Source organism: Anser brachyrhynchus (assembly GCF_964034855.1).
Source record: "Anser brachyrhynchus genome assembly, chromosome: 12".
NCBI classification, from domain to species: Eukaryota; Metazoa; Chordata; class Aves; order Anseriformes; family Anatidae; genus Anser; species Anser brachyrhynchus.
The window spans coordinates 1,197,944-1,221,770 of record NC_137707.1 but is presented as its reverse complement, the minus strand read 5'-3'; the positions used below and the strand labels follow the sequence as shown (position 1 = coordinate 1,221,770).

The window sequence follows — 23,827 nt, the reverse complement described above, 5'->3', positions numbered from 1 at the left end:
GCTGATTAGCAGCTGTGCTGCATATGCAGCCCGACTCTTTCCCAGTGCTGTGCTCTCACCAAGAATTCCTTTGCCCAACCAAAGGAATGTCATTGCTGATGCATGGGCAGACTCTCCTGCTCTCTTTGGCCATGTTCCATGCTTTAGGCAATAGTTTGACATTTTGGGGTAGTCTTCTTGAAAGATCAACTTGACGTATTCGTGTCCCTCATTTTTCTTCCACCTGACATTTTTTGCTAAGTTGTTCTCTTCAGTGTTTTTTTTTTTTTTTTAAATGGTGGTATTCTGATTTTATGCATTTATGTTGTTGAGAAATACTTCACTAGAAATATGGTTGCCTCTGTAGATCCATTCCAGTCAGGGTAGCACTGTAGTACCTGATACTAGTTAATTTTCAGATTTAAGGAAAAAAAAACTAGAAAATCTTCAAAGATGATTTTTCTATAATTTCTTGTGTTACTAGCTTACTGGTTAAAGATACAATTATTTAAATTATAGCAGGAGGGGGAATTGAATACATCTGGTGTTCTCTTAAACACGTAACAATCCAAAACTTGAGTTGTGAATAGAAACTGAGAGTTTAAGATAAAATCATAGAACGGCTTGGGTTGGCAGGATCCGCTGCATCTGCTCCACTAGTTCGGAGGATAGCAATTACTGTACTCCTCAAGTGCAGAGATGTGGCTCTAGCGAGGACTTATATTAGCTGACGTATGTAGTTCTTGAAAGTAGCTCAAACACTGAAAGTTTTGTTTTGAAGATTTAATAAATGCAGGAGAAAAGGGAGAAGATTACTAGTGGGTCATTTACCTAAGTGTGATTTTTTTAAGAGGATCATTACATTTAGCAAAGAAGTGATGTGTGTGTGTGTGTATATATATATATAAAAAAAAATTTTGTCACAAATCATAAAGTAAAGGAAGAAATTTAGAAATTATTTTGTTCTTTCCTGTAAGTGAAAGAAGTAAGTTGTAATCCTGTAAGTGAAAGCTCTTTGTTTTGGATATTAATATTTTCTTGGATTTCAAGCTATGTGTTTTTTCAATTGCAGCTCAACCAGCAGGAGTTCCAGAGATCCTAAAGAAAAGTCTGCACAGCTGTTCAGTGAAGGGTGAAGAGGAAGTTTTTCTGATTGGCAAGAACTTTCTAAAAGGAACAAAAGTGATTTTCCAGGAGAACGTTTCTGGTTAGTGTGAAAGCAATACCAGCTTGGGGTGATGAAGAGAGCATGTATGGGTTTATGTTGTTTCATACAGTTTAGTTGTAGGGAGCAAATCGAGAAGCTGAATCAAAGGCACTAAAATAAATTGATTTATATGGATATGCAATAAATTATGCTTTTTAACTTTCATTTAGATGAAAATTCTTGGAAGGCAGAAGCTGAAATAGACATGGAATTATTTCATCAGGTACTTCTGATTATTACTTTTATTTTATTTTTTAAATTACTATTTTGCTCTTCTATAAATACCGGAAAAGACTCCTTTTTGATATCATCAAGATCTGATGGTTAGGTTTTATATCAATGTCTTGGCAACTGTGGGCCAGGAGCAATGGCTTACCATGCATAAAATGCAAAGTATTATGCATAAAATGCAAGGAAACGGAGTTCAGAAAGATTTCACTTGTGCTAAAAATACCATGTGTGGGGCTCACATTGATTAGAGATGGAAAATGTACCCAGTGTTTTTGTTTTCAGTTAGTGCTATTGAAAAAGGAAAAGGGAAAAAAGACTTCTCTAGTTTTGTTTTAAACTGATAATAAACACTTCTCCTATAGAGGGACAGCCTTGCTGCTCTAGTAGCAAGCTTCTCTTTTGGGATTGTTATTTTTCAGTCCATCGCTCTTTCCAAAGATGAGAGATGAGATTCTGTTGGATCTGTACTTTTATTTACGTAATACTATTTTTCAGTTTATTAAAAAATAAAACAAAAAAGCAATATGTTCATTAAGTGCCTAAACTGGTATAGAACTGCTGTGTGGAAGAAAAGAGGTGGGAGGCAGTTGGCAACAGGCCCGACTGAACCTTTTGGATGAGTGACATTCTGTGTGTTTGACCGATCAATGTGTACATTGGAAGCTGACATGCACAGATTCTAATTAATATCTGTCTGAAGTAAAGCAACCCCAGGTAGTGTGCAGAAGTACTTCTTGTATAGCTTTGTGTCAGCTGGAATAAGGCAACGTGCTATTCCGGCATGAATGTAGCACTTTGGTGCAGATCACGCTTTAAAATCTGATGTCCAGGAAATGTCATCTTTGAAATAGAAGCTACGTTAAAGCCACTTAGACAATACAACCTGCAGTTCTATTACAGGCTTCCTGATTCCTGTCAATAACAATCCTTTTCTTCAGATGAGTTCTTCAGTGAGTCTGGTAGGCTATCATTGTTGTCAGTCAGGTCTACACAAGTAGAATTTAGTTTCTAATTGGGAACGTAGATACCACAGTAGGAGTGTGGTGTATGAACTTTGTGGGCGAGCGTTTGCCCTTATGTGCAATTTAATTAAAAGGCCTAATACATTTTTTCTAGTATCTTTCCTATGAGATTACTATTGGGTGGGAATATATTGTATGTACGCCATAGTCTTTACACTCAGCTGAATTTTGGTTCCACTATGAAATGTTTTTCAGAATATTCATTCTTTTTCACACAACTGAGTGTCTTTATGGCTTATTGGACTGAAATTAGAGAAGTTATTGAAAGCACATGATGCCTGACAGATGTGCTCCCACCTCTGAAGGCAGTATTCCATTTTCCTTTGCTTTGTGTTTTCCTTTTCTAGTGGATGGACAGGTAGTAGGGGAGTAGATAGCCTAGAGTTCACTCAGCGCTATTACTCTTGAATGATTGCAAGCATATTTTTGGTGTCTGCTCAGTGTTAAATCTGCTTAAGTGTAACATGAGACTGCATCCTCTCTCCACACTGAATACAAAGGTCTGATTCAGCAGAACAGTGAAGGGTCTGATTCCAGCAGAATGTTATGGCAAATGGATTGCAGTTCATTCAGGCATGTTAGGCATAAGTTTCTGTTTAAAGTACTGGACTTTATATGTTTTTCCGTTCTGCACATTTCAGTTGAGCTGTAAGTTGAGCATCATGTGGGCAGAATATTCAAATCTCTGTTGTAGCACAAGAACTGCTGCCAACTGACTTTGCTGAACATGTAACTTGACCGTGTTTCCCCATTTTTCTAGTGTTTTAGTAAGCTGTTTCTATATTTTGATGGATGTAGATATAATTAAGATTAATAGTAATGAAATAAATTTTCTAATATGATTTTATTTATTATTTTTGCATTGCAGAATCACCTTATTGTGAAGGTGCCACCATATCATGACCAGCAAATAACCTCAGCTGTTTCTGTGGGAATCTATGTGGTGACCAATGCTGGCCGATCACACGATGTGCAGCCATTTACATACACTCCAGATACATGTATGTAAAATAGAAAACTGGGGGAAGGAACGGACAGTTTTACCTGCTAAACCTTTAATTCCTGATTGCATAGTGTCTAGGCTGTAAATAACATAAATGTTAGGTAATATGGATCTTTTTGAACTCCTCTTGTTGAGATTTGCTCTGCTGAGGAGAGCCAAGCCCTTAGATTTCATTATTCACTTATGTGACAAGTAGCTCAAATTTCAGCTGCGTGTAGGCCGCTGTTCTTAGGCATTTCTACTGTGAGGTTCAAAATGAAGCTGAGTAGGGAAAAACAGTAGATAAGCTACATACTGTGCACCAAATACAAGAAAAACTATCATCAAGCTTTATCCTAAGGAATGCTGCAGTTTGACCACATTGTGTATTTTTATTTATATATCTATGTTACAATGTACGGTGCAATTGCTGAGTGGCTTTTTCATTTTTGGAAGTGAAAATGAATGATACTGTAGGCATTGCAATTATTGGTGTATTCACAAAAAAGGTTGTTTCTGTGGTTTTCAAAGAGCTTTAGTTACTTTAAGGTATAAGTAACTGTTTTAGTTTGCTTTGAGTTTTGGATTTTTTTGCCTGTTTGCTGTTTTAGCATAAGGAAGTTTTCAATGTGTTTTGCCTCAGCAGCTGGTACCCTGAATGTTAAAGTGAAGAAGGAAATCTCCAGCCCAGCCCAACATTGTTCTTTTGAAGAGGCTATAAAAGGTACTAAATTGATTCTTATCATTGTTGTTAATAATTTAACTATAAATTCCCACTCAAATTTTGCAGGAATGAATCAGCTGTCCAGTGGGGGTAAGTATGTGCTTATAAAATCTGGCCATATTCTTACACTAATGTTTGATTTCAAATCCAGAATATTTTGCTTCATAACCGTATTCCTTTAAGTATATTGTAACATGAGATAGTGCAGAGCAAAAACTCTGCAAAAATAATTTTTTAAAAATGGTTGGGGTTTTTTTGTGCCTCGGGCCCTGCATTTCAGTCTTCATTCTTTGCAAGAATATTAAATGAAGAGGAGAAAAACCTAGTATGGCAGTTAATACAAAGCATTTAAAATCTGTGTAGTGTTAATTTAAGCCAAAGAAAAAGTGAAAGGGAAAAAATAAAAACTCAGCACTGAAAAACCCTAACATACTTGTCATTTTTCCTTAAAGTTATAATGGTATGGTAGTAGCAGAGACAGAGTAGAAGCTGTCCACTGATTTTAGGATTGCTTTCAGTGCAATTCTGAGATTTGCATTTTGTCTGTGGAAGGTTTGTTATTTTGTTCTAAGGGAGCAGCTTTTTGGTTTGCCTGGATTTTAAGTGAAGTGAATCGATCCTTCCTATACTGAAATAAAGGAAGGAAATGTTTCTTAGTTGGTTGTTAAAACCATAGAGGTGTACAGAGGTTAATGGAAATTTCCATAGCCTGCTCTGGTGAAAGCAGGTTGGAAGGTAAGCAAATTAACAACATGATCACAAGTTTGATAGGAATCCATAGCTTCAGGTTAAAATCATGAAGCTCATGTTTAAAGTTAATAGTTGTATATTGGGCCTTGGCAGGGGATATATTTACAAGTTGACTTTACAACTTGTTCGGGAGGATAATACAAGATACGATGAGTTTAAACCTGCAGAGAATATTCAGGGAGAAATTTGCAAAAACATGTAGGGTATTGAAGCAAGCTGATAAAAGTACTGGTAAAACTTCTTAGTAGCAAGATTAAAAAGATAAGGATAATAATAACTGATGTATCAGGGCAAGCCTGACATGTATCTAATCTACTGTGGAGGCTTAACCAAGGCAAGATACCAACTGCTTCAGGAGAACATCTGCTCTTCATAAGAACAGTGTGCTGTTCCTATTGGTTCGCGTCCTTGTATTTAATTTGTGGTAGAAACTTAATTTTCTTGTGTGGATTTTCTGCTAGCTAGCTTTTTGGTTGACTCATTCCTGTTCCTATTCTACTTCAGGTTGAATGTGAACCTGAGGTCAGGCAATTTTGTCTGCATTATGTACTTTGTCTCTGCATATGTCCCAGGTTATCCTGGGACGTAAATTTTTATCTTTTCTGTTTAACATGACAGGATTAAGCATATAAAAGAGAAAAAATTGTCAATTGTGACTATGGTATAGAAAAATACTGATGTCTGTGTATGACTGGCTGTCCAGAAGTTGGCGTAGTTGAGAGTTTTTCCACTCAAATTGCGTTCCCTGCCAGAAGTACAGCCCAGCACGTCACGTCACGTGGCCTCTATTTTGGGGCTGTTCCAAATATGTGAGTTAACAGGAGGGAAAGAGTTTATTTGGCTCTTTGTGTACTGACGACTGTTGGCGTACTGATGGCTGAGAATTTATTACTGAAGACAGAAAATAACATTTCAGGGGAGAATGTTGGTTGTACGTAGAATAAACACACAAGGACTGTGACCAAGGACAGAGCATACTGTTGATACAAATTTGCAGAAATTTTACTGCCATGTTATTGTAAGATTTAAATCTGTTTAAGGCATGGAGATTTCTTGCTGTATGTTGAAGAGAATTCTTTAATTTACTTACACAGGTCTATATGTATTTTTATAGGTTTTCCCATTGGTTTGTTTTAAGCTCAAACAATTTCAGCAGTATTTTAAATCAAGAAAGCTAATTTTACTTGCAGCAAAGATCTCAGATATGTTATGTATTTTTTTTTTACCTGGATCAGGAAAAATCAAAACTAAAGAGATCCAATTCATTTCAAGAAGAGGCACCTTTCTACTTCAAAAAGAAAAAAATACAGGCACTGTAAAGGCAAAACAACAGCTTGCTCTTGATAGAGAGCTGGCACGCAGATATATCAAGTTTTCACTTGGCTAGTCCTTTAACAGAATAAAAATACTGTCTGAATGCGTTGAGTGTTCTGTTCATGCACTTGTCTGAAAACAGGCATTTAAAAAAAATAGAGTAGTTGTACAGCTAAAGTGAAGTAAAATAGATTTGTAATTTGTGGAAGGATATATTAATCATTTGTTTGCACTTCCAGGCAGTCGGTGGATGATTGTCCTGGCCCAAAAAGATAGAGTTAAATAAAAACGTTGATATTACTGTAAATCTCTAGGATTACTTGAAGTATCCAAATGGTTGCAGTGATCTCTTTGCATGTTAGCATCTTACGAGAGAATGCGAGCTCTTACGGCGGGGCTCAAAAGTTAAATGGGAAGCAGGCCACGACTAGAAAACCGTGCTTTGTATGGTGGATGTTAACATTTCATTTCCCTTCTTTTCTTTGTTTGTGACTGCAGCAGTGAATGCCACCGCTTGTAACCCGGAGAACGTAAATATTCTTCCTAGTGCCTTGATAACTCCACTTATACCAAGCAGTATGATTAAGAATGAAGATGTGGCTCCAATGGAAGTAAGCGCAGAAAAAAGATCTCCCCCTGTCTTCAAGGTAAGTTTGATTGTGATCTGAAGATACTGGTTTTAATAGTATTAATCTCATCAGCCTGTGTCCTGATGGTGCAGAGTGGAGAAGAGGAACGCATGGGAAATGTCACATCCAAGATCAGTCTGGCCAAAACGCATGATCACAGAGCATGATTAAAGTAATGGACAATTTCCTTTGAAAGTAACTTATCTTGTCCCTGCATGCCAGCAGTGATTGGTTAGTGAGTGATGCTATGATGAATGTTCTTTTTGTCCTGTGACACAGAATGAGTAAATTACTGTGACGATTTTTTAAATAATTTCTCGGTATTGCTTTCATCAAATTGTGCTATGACTTGTCCTTGAAGTAGCATTTCCGTTGTTTTCCCAGTCATTTGCTTGCTCCTCTGGTTATGTATGGAAAGATGCATAGCCATCAAATCTTCCATCTGGTCTTTCCTGAACATCACGGACTGGTGGAAATCTGATAAGTGTAACCTGAATAAGCATGTGAATGGCTTAATGTATTGCTGCTCTTTTCAGGCTTCGAAGGTGGTCGGACCAACTCAACAAACATTGGAAAGCAGCATGTCTGGCATACCAACTTCTGCTTCCCATTTACCTTCTGAAAGTGAAAAGCAGCAACAAATACAGCCGAAGGTGTATAATCCAGAGACCCTAACTACAATCCAAACACAGGACATTTCCCAGCCTGGTAGCTTTTCAGCAGTTTCTACTCCAGCTCAGCTGCAGAACAGTGACGCATTATTGCAGCAAGCTGCACAGTTCCAAACGAGAGATTCCCAAACCAGAGAAGTTTTGCAATCAGATGGCACGGTAGTCACTTTGTCACAATTAACTGATGGATCACAGACACAACAGTCTACACTATCAGAACCAGCACAGGCATTACAGCAACAGATTTCATCAAGTATTTTCTCATCAGCAAGCGGTGTGAGTCAGTTACAGAACACAATACAGCAACTGCAAGCTGGAAATTTTCCAACTAACACTGCCACAGGCAGCAGTAGAAATGTTGACTTGGTGCAGCAGGTACTGGAAGCTCAACAGCAGTTATCTTCTGTTTTATTTTCTGGGTCAGAGAGCAGTGAGGATGTTCAAGATCAGCTAAATGCAGATATCTTTCAGCAAGTTAGTCAGATACAAAATAGTGTAAATCCTGGGATATTTTCCTCATCAGAGACAGCTGTCCATTCCAGACCAGAGAACCTTTTGCCTGGAAGAGGTGAAAATGTTCATTCACAGCCTGAAAATGCGTTGTCCAATCAGCAGCAGCAGCAACAGCAGCAGCAGCAGGCAATGGAGACTTCTGCAGCAATGGTGATAGGAATCCAACAAAACATTTGCCAGGCTGCCACGCAAATGCAGTCTGATTTGTTCTCTTCAACAACTTCAGGGAACGGAGCCCTCCAACAGTCACCTGTTTACCAGCAGGCTTCACATATAATGAGTGGGTTGTCAACAAGCGAAGACATGCAAATGCAGTGTGAATTATTCTCTTCATCTCCTGGTGTTTCTGGAAGTGAGACTACTCCGACTGCTCAGCAGCAGGTCTCTAACAATGGGCCTAATATGTTTCAGGCATCAAGTTCTGCAGATGGAGAGGAAGCTTCAGGACAGAGTAAACAGATGCAAAATCCTGTATTTCAGACCATGGTTCAAATGCAGCACAGTGGAGAAAATCAACCTCAAGTTAATCTCTTTTCATCTACAAAAAACATGATGTCTGTTCAGGCAAGTGGAGCGCAACAACAAGGGGGTGGTCTGTTCCAGCAGGGCGGAGAAATCATGTCTATTCAGTCAGCAAACTTTATGCAGCAGTCTGCACACTCACAAGCTCAGCTTTTTCATTCTCAGAATCCTATTGGTGATACTCAGAATATACCACAGGAAACACAAGGCTCCATTTTTCACAGTCCAAATTCCATTGTCCACAACCAGACCAGTACTAATTCCTCTGACCAATTGCAGCCTCCAATGTTCCACTCACAGAGCACCATGGGCGTATTACAGAGCTCTTCAGTTCCTCAAGACCAGCAGTCTGCCAACATGTTCCTTTCCCAGAGTTCAATAAGCAACCCAGCATCTCAAGAAGAACAGATGTCGTTCTTTACAAGCCCGAATTCCATTTCTCCTCTTCAGGCAGCAACAAACACTGAGCAACCACCTTCCTTCCAACAGCAGACACAGATAGCTCATATCCAGAGTTCTATGCTTCCCCAAGAACAGCCGCAGACTCAGCCTGCTCAGCAAGGTTTGTTTCAGCCTCAAGTATCAATGGGCTCCATCCAATCCAGTTCAATCCCCCAGAACCAACAAGGAGCTATCTTCCAGCCTCAGCATTCAATAGTTGCTATTCAGAGTAGTCCTCCATCTCAAGAGCAGCCGCAGCAGCAGCAGCAGAACATGATGTTCAGTAATCAAAGTGCAATGAGTACAATTGCTTCTCAAAAACAAAACATGATTTTCAACCCGAACCAAAACCCAGTTACTAATCAGGAGCAACAAGGCCAATCCATTTTTCATCCACAGACGAACATGGCACCGATGAACCAGGAGCAGCAGCCCATGCAATTCCAGAGTCAAACTACAGTGTCTTCTCTACAGAATCCTGGATCCAACCAGGCCGAAGCACAGCAGCCAGCCATCTTCCATAACTCACCCCAAATTCAGTTGGTCCAAGGGTCACCAAGTTCTCAAGAGCAACAGGTCACCCTCTTCATCTCTTCAGCTTCCATGTCTGCCTTGCAGAACAGTATGAGCCAGCAAGAGCTACAGCAGTCTCCTATGTTCTCTTCCCAAAACAGCATGGCAGGAATGCAAGGAACTGCTTCTCCTCCACAGCAGCAAGCTTCTTTATTTCACAACGCAGCAGGAGGTGCTATCAACCAGCTGCAGAATTCTCCTGCTTCATCTCAGCAAACTTCAGGAATATTCCTGTTTGGCATTCAGAACAGTAAGTGGTAGATGCCTAATTCAGAGCTTGGAGTTTAGAAGAGCTACTAACTGGAGTCCACAAGATAGTGATTGTTCAATTCTATATTTACTTTTCAGAAACTCCTGAGATAAGTAATGTAGCAGTACAATTGAGGGTGTATGTATTCATGTTGCTCTTAGCAATGTAAGAGAACTCTTAGCTTAAATACCTGTTGGTTTCTTACACTTAGAATTAGTATGCAACAGAAACAACCTAGAATTTTATGTATATCTATATAAAAATATAAAATATAATATTAACAATAGATATACAAATAATATATCTATACACCTGCAAAAAAAAAGAGTATTTTCTCTTAAGACAACTCCACTAATCTTTTTCTACTGTATTTGGTTTTCAAAGTTTCTGCAATTACTTTTTCCACACATTGTTGAAGAAAAGGAAAAATTTTTGAGGCTGCGTAGTTCAGAAAACTGTCTGTTGAAGTGTATTTGAAACTCCCTTAACTTTATAAGTCTGCATTTTTCTATATCTCATCTCTGAATCCAGCCCTTATTGTAAGTTCTTTGGGATACAGATCGCTTCATCTGTCTGTAAAGGGCTGTGCGTTCCTGACCTGAGAAATACACAGCTGTAATTTATCAAGACAAAGCGTGGGCATACCCAATACTTCTCTGTGCTGCACATCTTGTTTTTCTTCTAGCTATATATTGCTTTTATATATATATATATATATATACACACATATACATAAAGGTATTAATAGGTATAATACAGAGTCCATAAGACCATGTGTATACCTTGAGCTTGTGCTTGTACTTTGAGGGAGTGATAACCAAAAGCTATCATGTGAACAAAACTGCCTGTAACTTTCTACAGAATTTATAGTCAATACGGATATGTATAAAGAATTTGGCCGATTTAGTACATGCATTAATCTAATTTAAACGGTCCTTTTGTTCTTCACTTTCTACTTAACAGACTGCGGCCAGCTGCTACCTTCTGGACCAGCTGCACTGCCAGATGAGTTGATGGCTATAAGTCAGCCAGGTCAGCCACAGGGTGAGGGACAAGCAGCAGTGCCAACGCTTCTCTCCCAGCAGCTACCTGAGACTTCTCCTCTGCCTTCAGCTATGGCACCCAATCAGAATATTGAGAAAATAGATGATCTGCTCGTGTCATTGCAAAACCAGGGGAACAACATGGCTGGCTCGTTTTAGTTAGGCAAGTAAGTAATGTGTTTGGGTTTACAGGTTCTTTCCTGCCACGCCGTTTGTTCAGCAAGTTTTCCCCATGACTGTATCACCATGCTTTAGGAGGTCAGCTAAAATATCAGTAATGCTGAATTAAGAACATACTATCAGTGGTTAGAATGAAGGGTGATTTAAAACAGTCAAAGGTCAGAATTTCTGTGAAACAGTTGGCTGAGACAGGTTTATTGTTTGATCGCTGTGTGTTTTGTCATCTGCTATTACAGTCCAGTTCTTTAGTAGGAAGGAGCGAGTGAATCTCTGACAGCTTGGCAGATAAAAGCATTATAAAATATGGTTGGAGGTATAAAAACTTAAGGCTTATTGGGTAACACACCTCAAGTCTGTGCTATTCTGAAGTTGCCTTCTGGGTTACAATAATGTAATGTGAAAACAAGTTTCGGTAGAATATGGCAGGTATCATGTGTCCCGTGGTGAGTCTGTTAAAAACGAGCTGACAGGATTGGCTCTTTCGAGGAAACATTCTGCTCTTGGAAGATGCCTTTTTCAGAGAGGTGAAAGAGGCTTTGATTACAAATGAGTACTGAGAACAGTAGGACTCTGGAATCTAGTATTGTCCACAGTATGTAACTTGGCTTTAGCAAAGCGGGTTGACACCCCAAATCTCCCAGAAGCTTCACTTAAGTGAAAGTGTTTTGAGTGAAGTTATGAACTTGAGTGGAAGGAAAGTAATCCTGCTGTTTGAATGAGTGCTGCATTCTGATATTACTCATAGTTTCATGTCTGCTTGTGAAGGACACTTTCAAGGTGAAGTAACTACTTAGAAGTAAGAGGATGACTTTTGTTAATTGTCTAACTATTTTTGCTTCCCTTTTTTCCCGCAGAACTTCAGTGAAGAAAGAGGTGAGGACTTCGTAGATCCTTTCAAACCTTGTGACTCTGGATTAGGCAGCGTGGAACTGATTGCTCCTGTCAAAAAGTGGCCCTCTTCTCTAAAGAGCACATATGTGGCCAGTTGCAGTGTCTAGCACCTAAGGCTGTGATTGTAGTATTTGAGATTCAAGATTCATAGTGCCAATAATGCTGAAAAGCTATGCTTTGTTTTACTCGGGCATGGGGTCGTACTGTTACCCGACTCCTAATGCCCACTGAGAGTGGGATGCTCTTTGAATTTGAAGCATATCTGGTCAGTTATTATTGTTGTTAGAAGGTAATACATGTTACCATGTTTACTTTTTTCCTCCTCTTCCTTCTTCACATCCCCTCTTTTGATTAGAAAAGCTAGTGAAGCAGAAACATCAAATACCCGTGACATGAGCCATGACTCATAGCTATCAGTAAGTGAAGGGATTGCATGTTTTACAGTTAAGTGGGAGAGCTAATACTGTGATTTATTAATTGCAGTAGGTGGCAATGAAAATATTGATACTTATAATAAACAAGCAGAGAATTGCTTGCTACTGTAGATAGCCGGACAGAGGTGGGTGCTTCCCATCTGAGAATGTGATTAACGGTTTTCTGTGTCTCTTACATGTACCTGTACATAGAGAAAGGGTTTGGTGGCTCTAACAAAATGAAAAAATGAAGGGGAACTTTTAATTAAATTATACTCTAAAAATCTTATCCTCTTAAATACCTTCCACTTGAAAGGAACATTCTGCCTGGCTAAGGAAGCAGCTCCTTTTGTGTCTCATGCTCTGACCGTGTGGGTCAGATCTCGTTAAAGCTGCTTTATCCATTTTCAAACCAGTCTTCTCCCTTTTGTTCTTCCCATGTTTTTCCTTCTCTCTCCCTCGGTTTCACATTGTGTTTTTTAAAAACGTTATAGATATCTACTGGCTTTAAAGATCAGAAGCAGCTTTTAGGAATCCATGGCACCTACTGTCGTGGTATTAAATTGCTTAGTCAGTAGAAGCTCTGAGAAATAAGGATTAAGGAAAGAGGAAACAATTTTTCCACTTCCCTCCAAATGCAAGAAACCCCCTTAACCAGTCAGTTTCCAGCTGTTGCTGTTGTAAATCTCCAGTTTGACTTTACTCCAAGTAGGGGGCTAATTAAATCATTTTTACGCTTTCTTGAAGATTTCACGTCATCCTGAGCTGTTGCGTTTTTGGAGCATATTGAGCTCATTGCAAACTCGAAGCGTTTTTTTTTCCTACTGACAGTCCCCCAAGTATAGCTTCTAGATTGTCAAGTTTCAATGAAAAAGAAGACGACTTGTTACAGAATGTAAAGACAACCCACTCCAAACCATGCAGTTGTGTTGTGAGGCATGTGAATTTCTCGGGTGCTCCAACAGTCCAGAAGGTTTTGTGATATCTCACTACAGCCTCGTCCCGATACTTGTTCCTTCTCCTTCTGCACGTAGAAAGCTGTTAGCGCAGCTAGAGCCGAACAGCTGTCATGTATGGCTATTATGCCTCGGTATAGTGTAGCTGGTATCATGTCATTTTTCAGTTTTGTTATTTTAAATAACAAAGAGTAGTCTGTAAATGGTTTTTAAGTAACTCTAGTCTGTTTACTGTGTTTTTTCCCTAACTCGTGTGCTTAGTTGAGCCGTGTAGAGTTTTTGTTTGTTTTAATGTTGTTTCCTGTGTGTCAGTCTGTCATAACTTTCTTTTCTCTTTCTGTCTCTCTCTTTCTCTCTCTCATTGAGAGGCATTGAATTACGTTTTCAGTAGTAAGGCTTCTTGCCGATATGAAGGGAACTTTTCAGAAAGAGACCTGCTCTGGGTCATTTAATTTTGAATACAGTTTTCAATCGTTCAAGTTTTGGATGGTTTATATCTAATGTGTGTTTCATTTTTTTGGAAAGCTATATTTTGTATTTAGGAAATGGTATACTATTTTGCTATTTGTACTGAGTGAGTACATTGGCATAAATATAAAAATTTATATATATACATATATATAAAATATTCTTTTTGCCACACATTTTTGTGGTAAATTTGTGAGTTTGTCTGATGTTCTACCACAACGTGGCGTCTGATAACAGTGGGGGTGGGGTGGGGTTTGTTATGTCTTTATTGAGTATTTAAGTACTTTTTGCAACATAAATAACTTGTTCATCTCTCGCCATTCCATCAGGCAATTTATTGTTCCAACTGGCTATGAGAAGCTTCACTGTGTGTTTTGGTGTGTCTGTCACTCAGCAATACAATCTAGTAAGGAAACCTGTAGGCATTTAGGCATATATAGAAAAATGGGATTTCATTCGGAATGAGCCATTCAGCTTTTATCCACTATCACGTCTATTTAATATTTTATTATTAGTGCCTCTATGTTTTAACTTTTAATTTATGATTACGCTAAAATGTTTAAAGTTCTAATCATGAGAAAAAGAATTCCCTGCTTCTTACTGTCCAGAGCTGCTTTATAACCCCAAACCATAATTTTTCTTCCTGTGATTTTTATTTTTTTTTCCTACTAAGAGAAAATATTAACAAAATCCTGTTATGGTTCATGATATGAAAAAGGCAATCTTGCAGAATTGACTAAATCCTGTATGAGGATGCGTAGAAGACTGCTAATTATGGACCGAAACAATTTGCAGATGGTTGGGGAAGTCAGTAGCCAGTTTCTCAAAAACGAACTGGTGGCTTTCGCAGGATTGCAGTCCCAGGACAAACTGTTGCGTGTCATCTGGGGCCTTCATACACAGAAGTAATAGGAATGATAAATTCACTCGTATGCTGCTTTAGTTTGTTCTATTGTTTTGAAGGGGTGTATCCTTATGTTGAAGTGCTGTTGGTCAGTGCCAAGTCACCAGGGACCAATTCTTCATTTAATAAGATGGGTGTCCAAAAGAGAACTTTATACCAAGACTGCTACAGCTCCAGGGGAAGGGTATGTTTGAATTGCGTGTGTATTTTAGGCTGCTTATTAAAAAAAAAAGAAAAAAAGAAAAAGAAAAAAAAAGGGCTGTGCTATCATATTTTTTCACTTCTGGATAACATTTCTTGTGTTTAAATTTATCTTGTTCCATTTTAGGTCAATGTTTAAATGTGCAACACTTTGAACATGTGATTTGGTTACAAAAAGTATTTGTCTTATGAATGAAAAGATTGCTCAGTGGTTGATTAGTGCTTGAACTGCTGCTTGCAAACAGCTGTTAGGAGGGATAAAGAGAGAGGTTTGATAACCCAATAAAGAACTTGAGGACAGCTTGCAGGATTTCATGGCAGAAAGACATGAGAACAGTGTGAGCCACATCTGTATTTTATCAGTCCTGAACATTTACTTTTGTGATTAAGCAGTTGATATTGATAATTGGAGCTTATTCTGCATTTTTAATCCCTTTGTTTACTCCCCTGCATGTTCACGCTGGTGTGCCTGTTAGGCTGCGAGCAGATGGAGTGCTTGCCTGCAGAGCTGAGAGAGTGGTGTTCAAGTCTAATCCATTCTTGTTGAGAAAGTGAGGAGATACTGAGACTTTCGGTCTCTAAATTTTAATCTCCTGACATAATTATAAAGGAGAACCTGCTATCACATCCACAAAGCAGCAGTTAAGTATAAAAGATATTACTAGATGGAAAATGAAAAGCTAGAGCTGCATTGCTCGGATGGGTTTTCTGCGTGTTGTCTTCTGTGCTGCTTGAGCTCCCTCCTAAGAGTTGTTCTCTGACCCTCCACGTTAAACGTGGGCTGCGCTCTCCAGCTGCGTGTGCCTCTGAAGCACCAGCGATCCGCTCTCTGCACAGCGTCTGCGGTACGTGACGGTTTGAGGAACAATGATTTCTTGGCACAGATTAAAATCTGTGGAGACCTCTCTGCTAACCACCAGTTGTGACTTCTCATCTGCTTGTGCGTTGTTAAGAATAATAAAAAATACTCATATGAAGTAGTCACTGCACCAAGCCTGCCCGAATTTAAGAAGCGTTTGGACTGTGCACTTAGTCACATGGTCTAAAATTTTGGGTAGACCTGTGTGGTGCCAGGAGTTGGACTCGATGATCCTTATGGGTCCCTTCCAACTCGGGATATTCTATGATTTTATGATTCTATGAATAATGTAATACACAAAATTCTTAGCTAAACATCTCCTCTGGCAGGAAGTTACTGGTGCTTTGTTGCTTAATTAGCAAGTCCACGTTTTGTTATTAATTGCCTCTTCACTCCGTATTCTTTCAGCACTTACTCAAGCCAAATGCTTTGCTATTTAACATAAAAATAGTTGAAGGAACAATTTCAGCCTTACAGTTTCAAAGTAGATGTTTAATCATCGACCATTCTAATTATCTTTTAATTGTTGGCAGGGTGATTACTTTCAATTTAGTTTTATGATAGAATAAAACATCAACAGTTAAACATTTGTAAATTCGGCTTTTTTTAAAACTGGAAATACTAAGGACCTGGGCAGCTGTATTAATGGGCATTCCCCCCATTTAGGTAAGGGGATCAAGACTGAAAATCTGTGAGTTTTGATTTAGGATCTAGTTTTTGAAAAGAAGACTTGCCTGAACAGAGTTTCCACTCCTATTATCTCTGCAGAGTCTTCGGAAAGAATACCAAACAAGTGAGAAGCTTGCATTCATCTTAAAACGTAGTTTAAATCAGAAAGGTTTTTGTTGGGCTGGAGCTGCACATAGCTGCTGCCAAGCACCTGTGTGCGTGCAGGCATGCGCATGCACCTTCACAAGGAGTTGGTAGGGGCTTTTACTGACAATTTTGGAATGTCACGCATCTGTATGACAGTAGTCGGGTTACTTTTTCAGAGTAGTTACAGGAGAGGAGTATAAAGGATTGTGGACATTTCTCTGAGCGTTAGAAACGAGCGAGGAGAAGGAATTGCTTTGCATGCTCTGAGCTGGAGGTTGGAAGTGAGAAGAGAACTTGATCGCTGGTGACTGTGCTTGATGCCAGTTAGGAACGGCAGCAGTCACCTGAGGGTACACCCAGGTGCATCCATCCGTCTGTGCACTTGCAGGCTGAGTGTCGAGCGCAGAGGATCCCTGCTTGAAATGTGATAAACTTGGGTGAGCATGGGGCTGTGAGGAGAGGCTTACACAGGAGAGGCTTTTCCTTTCATCTGTATAGGTATGTAAATATGCAATGCCTGTATATTATAGGATTGTACATATGTATATAGAGGAATCATATCTATTATAAATAGTGGTAGACATATGCGTAGAATATTATTAATATTTACATTTTTATAAACCTGAAATAATGTTAATTTTCCTTCGTATGAGTTCATCTGCCGAGGTTTTTGTAGTAGCTCATTAATAGTTGTATAAACGCCTTCAAGTACTGGATGTGAGTTGCTTCAGAAACTTGCCCTGCTTTTGAACTTCACTGATGTCCGTGGGGTTAAAGTGACTGTTTAAAACAGCTGTACACTTTTGTATTTTTATATATTTTTATTAATAGTTGCAAACATGATGTAACCAAGCAGTAGAACTGACAGCTTTGGTTAGGGGTCTGCCCACTGGATGGGCTCGGCAGCAGCACTCGCTTTCTGCATCCATGTGCTCCTCTGCCAGCTTTCCCCGAGTGCCTTGGCAAACGTGGGTGTGGAGGGCAGCTCCCTGAGTCTCCTAGCAGCCCATACAGACACAGTAGTGGTGTTTGTGGTGCTCAGTAGGAGCTGAACTGACACGAGCAGTTCTTTCCCGGTGGGGGTTATTGATCATTCTTGCGTAGCAAAGGATGCCGGCTGCTGCTCAGCTGGGTTGAATCGGGATGAGGAAACGTAATCTGTCAGTCATTCCTCTTCTGTTCTGATTCTTGCGTGTAAGGGGAAGCATCTTTCATTTTGGTTTTGCTTTGTACTGAAGTAGCTGATGGCTAAAGCGCTCTCCTTGAAACCGTGTGAAAGCTCCCTCCCTGGTTCCTAGCCGTGAGGAACGCCGCCCCAACTTGTTCCGAGCTCTTACAGATTGTGTGAGCGATGAAACTCTAAGGAAATCCGGAATGTAAAATCAAGAGCATGCATTAGTCCACCATGATTCTTCTTGCCAAACCAGATGTATTCCACAGCAGTTTGGCGTTAGGTTGATCGATAGACACCGTTGTCTCGTTACAGGTGTTTTCAAAGCATCTCTGCCAAACCGAAAGCAAGTGTATTCTTTTTTAGCCTGATCTCCACCGCTTCTGGAGATGATCTTCTCTAGTTCTTGCTGTTACAGTTTATGAAATTGCTTCTAATGCTCAGGTGTACTGGGATGAGGGTGAGGAATGTGAGCATTTCCCTGCTTGCCATGGGATTCTCACCGAAATTCTCCTTGCAAGTGCTCAGTTCAGACTCCAAAATTCCCACGCCCATCCACAGCCCGCTGTAAAATACTCTAATTACGTGCAAGTTTTTTGTATTCAGATTAGCAAAGGGTCCTATGTTCAGATAACGTAAATTGTTTAAACTTCTTTTTAGTCCATGGAGCTGCCCCCTGGTAAGTTGGGTGAAGGCCTGGCCTGAGCATCCCCTGCCCAGACAGATCCCCGTGCACGAGCGCGCGGCGGCTCCGCAGGCTGGGAGAGCAGAGCTCTCCCTGTTCAAAGAGAGTGGCACTGCTAGGGATGGGAGAACTGGGAACCAGTTCCAGTGTCCTGCTTAAAAGACCCCAGTATTCCTGAAGCTTTTTAATTCCAAACGCTATTTGAAATGAGGCCATTTCAAATTTTTACATACGTGCTTGTTGCTAATGAGTAAGCTCCAAAAAAGTTGAGAGCTTTCTACCTCTGTTAATGCCTGCATCTTTCTTGAGTGGCTTACCTGCCTTTCTGCCATGTTTTTCTGGAGTGCACTGATCAACTGCTGAGCTGCCTTTTCCATTGTCCTGCAATGTGAAAGTAGCACCAGATATTCCTTCGTGCATTTCTGTGTATATGGCTTTCGTAGATGGGATTTCAAAGCACTGATACCCAGTGTTTTCAGTTTGTTCTATGAGGGGATATTTCATTTGCATCTATGTTTTTAGCTATCCTGTGATAACTTGTTAAATATTAAAAAAAATATTTTGCTTCTATTGGGACATTTGTATACTCGCAACTATATTTCTGTAAACAGCTGCAGTCAAGAATAAAACAATGAAAGTTTTCATTTTGCAGTGTAAAGTCTTGTTGTGTTTTTTTGGTTTGTTTTGGTTTTTTTCCCAAGGGCATCTTCCCTCTGCCAAGAGAAAGTGGCCATTGAGTGCGGAATAAATCCCTCCGGTTACCCTGTGGCTGCCAGCTCAGGAAGCACTGGGAAGACGAGCACGTGTGGATTTGGGGCTTTGGTGTATCCTGCTCGAGCTGTTGCATAAGGAAAGGCACTGTGGCATGCACGCACTTTGGAAAAAAAACACAAAACAACTTGCAGTGTTTCTTCTCGACTTCGCCGTAAGTCCACAGTCATGTACGTGGCTTACTACCCACGCCACAGCTTTGTAACTTCAAAGCATTCGAGGTTATTTTCATGGTCGGCCTGAGGTGGGATCCCCTCTGAGGGGCCGAGGGGGATGTACTCAGCCCTCCCACAGCTCCGGCGGGGGCTCTCCAGAGGCAGCTGGGGATGCTGCCTCTGGCAGAAGAGAAGAGTTTGTGCCCAGGCCTCAGTTCCCGTGTGTCTCGGCACAATCCCCGTGCAGCTGCATCCTTGCTGTGGTCATGCCGATGTGCCTGAGGTGACCCGGAGAGGCCGAGGCCCAGCTGCGTCCCCCCGGTGCCTCCCTGCGGGGTTGGCAGCGGCTTCACCCTGTGCACGTTCGGCTCAGCTCGTTGGGCCGGGTCGGCTGCTGGCAGCAATGCCAAATCCTAGAAAACCTGCCTTGTAGCTTTGCTGGATGAAAATAAAACCAATGGAAATATGGTGAATTGATTTCAGAGAAAATATGCCTCGGTAAATGTGGTTACAGTCTTTGGGACAAGGTTGAAAAAGATACTCTGTGGGAAAGGCGCTGCCAGGTCTGTTAGTTCCTTCTCAGTATTTTCATCAGGGATGAGCAAAGCCGGAGAAGTAAAATTTGGCAGAAGTCTGGGCTTGTGCGGAGAGCAGTCTGGGCACGCAGCACCATCAAGGAAAGTCGTTCAAGGGCAAACAGGCGGTGAGTTGGAGCAAGGAGCGCGTGCGCCCCAAGAGCACAAGCACCTAAAAACCAACCGGAGAGGTCTTGCTGGTCTTTTTGCTTGGTAAAACAGGCTTTCTGCACTTACTGGACAGCAGCATTACAACAGGGGTAAGAAAACACATTGAACTTACCCCGAGAGCTGGACAGAATGCGTTTTTGTGACAGACGCTCCAGCAGCTCGCTCTGTGGAGCTTTGAGCACTGCTGAGCTGTGTGCTGGCAGCCCTGTGCAGGAGGGAATAACAAGCCTGGCTCGTGCATGTTGATGCGGAAGGAGGGGGTGCTTCGGTGATTTCTGTGGTTTACTCTTTGGATTATTTTGTAATGGTGCATCCAGGTCTTTAGCTTCTGCCCTGGACCTGCCGCCGTACTTGGCTGGCTCTGTCCCTGGCTGGGACCTGTGGGCCCTGCGCCCTCTCAGCTCCCCGAGCCCAGCTCTGGAGCCTCAGCAATGTCCCACGTGTGCTGCGTGTGCCCTGCCCTCTGTGCGTTTCTTCCGCGTTGTGCCGGGCTCGCTGCCCACGCCAAGGATCCCTCCCCATTCCCCCTGCTGTGACGTGCGGTCATCGGCCCCGGCACCGCTGCGAACACCGCGCAGCTCAGAGCAGCCGCCGGGCTGCTCCCCGTTCCCTCCACCTCTGCAGGAATCGCTGCGGGCCGGGGAGGCCGCCGGACCCCTCGCCTTTAGTTAACCTGGTGTGCCCGTGCGATTCCTCGCAATGCAGCCGTTTAATCAGTGCCCAGGCCTGGGGAGGGGGCGTGCAGGCGTGCCCCCCCTGTATGGCATGTGTGAGGTGCCAGGACCTGCTTCCCCAGGAAGGACGGGAAGGGGAAATTAGGGCTGGTTTTAGTCTCCAATTTCTCAGCGGCCCTGGATGGGGCCCTGCCACGCTCTGTCTGCAGCAGGGCTGCTCCGTGCTGCCGTGGGGCCCACGGTCTGGGGGGCTTCTGCCCACGTCTGGGGTAGGCACGGGGCAACCCCGGCTCGATTGAATCCCTGGGGTAGCCTGGGGAAGGGGCTCAGGCACGGCACCAACACCACCGCTGATCTCCCGACTGCAGTTTATTGGTTGTGTTCACACGGACGGTGTCGACCAAGGGCCATGCTGCAGCCCCCGGCACCCCGAGACCTCGCTTTTGAGTAAACTCATGCAGGAAAATGACAGGAAAGAGACAGTAGAAAAAGAGAGAGAAAGATGAAGGGCTGGGGCACCATCTTCGTGCCCCCCTGGCCCTGGCAGTGCAGTGGATGTGGGGCCAGGCCTCGTCCTCGCCACGCGGGGCTGGGCGCACGGCAGCGATGGGCCCAGCTGTACCCCGAGGCCTCTGGCGCCTACTCTGGGGCCTTGAGCTGCTCGTTGGGGGGAAAGGCCTTGCCCAGGTGCTGCCCCACCGTCAGCCCCTGCGGCTGCCCCTCCTGCTGCGCCAGCACCTCCTGCTTCAGCACGAAGCCGGCCGCCATGCTCAGCTCGAAGCAGCTGTTGGGGATGAAGCCGAGGGGCTTCTCCTCCCAGATGGAAGCCAGGCGCCTCCGCCAGGCGCTCAGCATCTGCGCCCGTGCCTCGGGGGTCACGTACCGCACGCTGTAGCAGATCTGAGGTGCCAGCACCTGGAAGCCGCAGAACTGCAGCATGCCCCGCTGCCGCCAGGAAGGGGGAGATGTCAGTGCGGCCCCCGCGGCTCCACCCCATCCCCAGCCCCAGCCCCAGCCCCAGCCCCACCTGCATGGGCCAGAGGAATACGTTCATGTCGCCGTTGATGCCCCTGGGGGAGTACATGGACTCCAACCCGCTGGTGGTGAACGACAGCATGGCCTTCTTCTTCTGGAAATGGCAGGCAGGAAGGCAGGGGGTGCAGGACCCCACTGCAGGGGGCAAGGCCAGCATCTGGTGTCCCCCCCCGGCCCCCAGCCCGGCCACCTACCTGGAAGCACCCGTGCTCGTAGAGGGTGGACATGGAGTAGGCGAAGCCTTGGATGATGACGCGGTCGAACCAGCCCTTCAGGATGGCCGGCATCCCTAACCACTGCAATGGGAACTGGGAGAGCACGCGGCGCTGAGGCTGGCAGCGAGCACTGCCGCCTCCCCCAGCCCCCAAGAGAGACCCCCCCAAAGATCCACCTCCCCAAACCAGCCCAGAGCCCATCCAACGAAGAGAGAATTTCTCCCTGCTCTCGTGCCTGGAAGATGATCAGATCAGCTGCCTCGATCTTCTTCTGCTCGGCGACGATGTCGCTGCTGAGGCGTCCCTCCTTCCACGCCAGTCCCATCTCCGTCTCGTAGACAAAGTGCTCGGGGTCCTTGGGCGGCCCTGTGGGGAGCCGGGGGGTTGGGGGGAGCCGCTGGGGGCACGGGGCTGGCAGGGGCGATGGCTGCGGTCATACCGGTGATGTCGTGACGCGAGAGCACAGGGTTGAACCCCATGGCGTAGAGGTCGGAGATGGTGACGTCCCAGCCCTTGTCCCGCAGCGTGCTGGCAGCTGCCTCCGCCATGGCGTGGTTGAAGGACGTCTTCTCCAGGTGCGCCAGCACGATCAGTGCCCTGCGTCCTGCAGGGAGGGGCAGCTCAGCACCCCGCGCAGCAGGGCCCACAGACCCCCAGGGATATACCCGGGGGCACCCACGATGTCCTGCAGGCACCCGCGGGTGCCCCATGGACACTGCAAGGAGCCCCCACACGGATGGCCCCGGCCCCCAGAGGCCTGTGGCTGCCCCACTGGCCCCCACCAGCCCCACAGCTGCCCCCAGGCACGTTGCAGTGGTAGGGCACAGCAAGCAGGCCGTGCCATGCCGTGCCATGACAGAGGTTGCAGCTCCAAGGCCATGAGGGCAGCAGCCGGTAGCACAGTTAATTAATCCTTGCTCCCAATTAATGCCGCCAGCCAGGCTGCAGGGAAGGGAAAACGCCCGGGGCTGGGAGCACCACAGCCCCGGTGCTGCTCGTCGGCTGTGGGTGAGGCTGAGCCGTGTCCTGGGGCCCTGGGCAGGATCCGGCCGTGCCGGTGCTGGTGCTGACCTACCTGCCATGGCCAGGGCTGCTCGGCTGCCGGGAGCGGGGCTGGAGCACTGCTTGCCGCTGCTGGATGCTTCGCTACTGGACTTCGCTCGGGGCAGGGCTGGACGAGTCCCCGGGAGGCTGGGTGTGCAGCCAGCGCGTGCAGTGCCGTGACTCAGCCGCACCGCTGCCCAAGGGGTGAGTACAGCCTCGTGTTCCTGCTGTGCCCAGCGCCCGGGGGCATTGTGCTCCGTCTGGAGCAGCCACGCCTCCCCCTCAGTGCCGCTTTCACTCCCACCAAGCTGCCAGCCCCCTCGTTACTGCCCCTTGTTTGGTGTCCCAGTGCTGGGGGCCAGGGCCAGTCTCCTGGTTTTGGGGTTAATAGGGTTAATTTTCTTCACAGCAGCTGGTACGGTGCCATGCTTTGGATTTGGGAAAAAACAATGCTGATTACATAACCCAGCGAGGACTTTTCACCTTCTCACGCTGCCCTGCCAGCCAGGAGTGCACAAGGAGCTGGGAGGGGACAGCCAGGACCGGTGACCCCAGCTGCTGGAAGGACACCCCAGCCCGTGGCCTTATTATTTCCCTTCTTTGCTTGTCCTATTAAGCTGTCCTTATGTCAATCCATGATTTTAACCCCCCCCCCCCCCCCCGCTTCTCTCCCCCATCCCACTGGCAGGAGAACAGGTGCGTGGTGCTGAGCTGCCGATGGGTTAAACAACGCTGCCAGCAGCCTGGGGATGCCCCAGGGCCCTGCCCCTTGTCCTGGAGTGGGAGGGACCC

At 44.1% G+C, this 23,827-nt stretch overlaps 2 protein-coding genes across 8 annotated transcripts in view; one reads left to right on the top strand and one right to left on the bottom strand.

The window, feature by feature from the left end:
- Nucleotides 1-19,039, top strand: part of NFAT5 (nuclear factor of activated T cells 5) — a 57,975-nt gene extending 38,936 nt beyond the window's left edge. For 5 of the 7 annotated variants that reach the window (XM_080552066.1, XM_080552071.1, XM_080552070.1 and 2 more), the window contains 8 exons: nt 1,052-1,186; nt 1,357-1,409; nt 3,308-3,440; nt 4,065-4,145; nt 6,708-6,856; nt 7,375-9,808; nt 10,772-11,018; nt 11,886-19,039. In XM_080552066.1, coding sequence (XP_080408192.1) covers nt 1,052-1,186; nt 1,357-1,409; nt 3,308-3,440; nt 4,065-4,145; nt 6,708-6,856; nt 7,375-9,808; nt 10,772-11,010 — 3,224 coding nt within the window. In that variant the 3' untranslated portion in view covers nt 11,011-11,018; nt 11,886-19,039. The remainder of the gene's footprint in view (nt 1-1,051; nt 1,187-1,356; nt 1,410-3,307; nt 3,441-4,064; nt 4,146-6,707; nt 6,857-7,374; nt 9,809-10,771; nt 11,019-11,885) is intronic. The other 2 variants (XM_080552067.1, XM_080552068.1) reach the window with 2 other exon arrangements.
- A 2,053-nt stretch (nt 19,040-21,092) lies between these two features.
- NQO1 (NAD(P)H quinone dehydrogenase 1) lies at nt 21,093-23,607 on the bottom strand. The gene is made up of 6 exons (XM_080552107.1): nt 23,067-23,607; nt 22,431-22,595; nt 22,227-22,357; nt 21,971-22,084; nt 21,769-21,870; nt 21,093-21,686 (listed from the first exon to the last, which is right to left on the bottom strand). The coding sequence occupies exons 1-6, from the start codon at nt 23,071-23,073 to the stop codon at nt 21,381-21,383; spliced, it is 825 nt and encodes a 274-aa protein (XP_080408233.1). The 5' UTR covers nt 23,074-23,607; the 3' UTR covers nt 21,093-21,380.
- Nucleotides 23,608-23,827: the final 220 nt, after the last annotated feature.

Bases quoted from the DNA above. Each gene is read 5' to 3' on its own strand.
- NQO1 (XM_080552107.1), bottom strand. The intron at 22,358-22,430 runs GTATGACCGCAG...GGCTCCCCACAG, and splicing joins CTCGCGTCACGACATCACCG to GGCCGCCCAAGGACCCCGAG. The intron at 21,871-21,970 runs GTAGGTGGCCGG...TGCCATTTCCAG, and splicing joins ACGAGCACGGGTGCTTCCAG to AAGAAGAAGGCCATGCTGTC.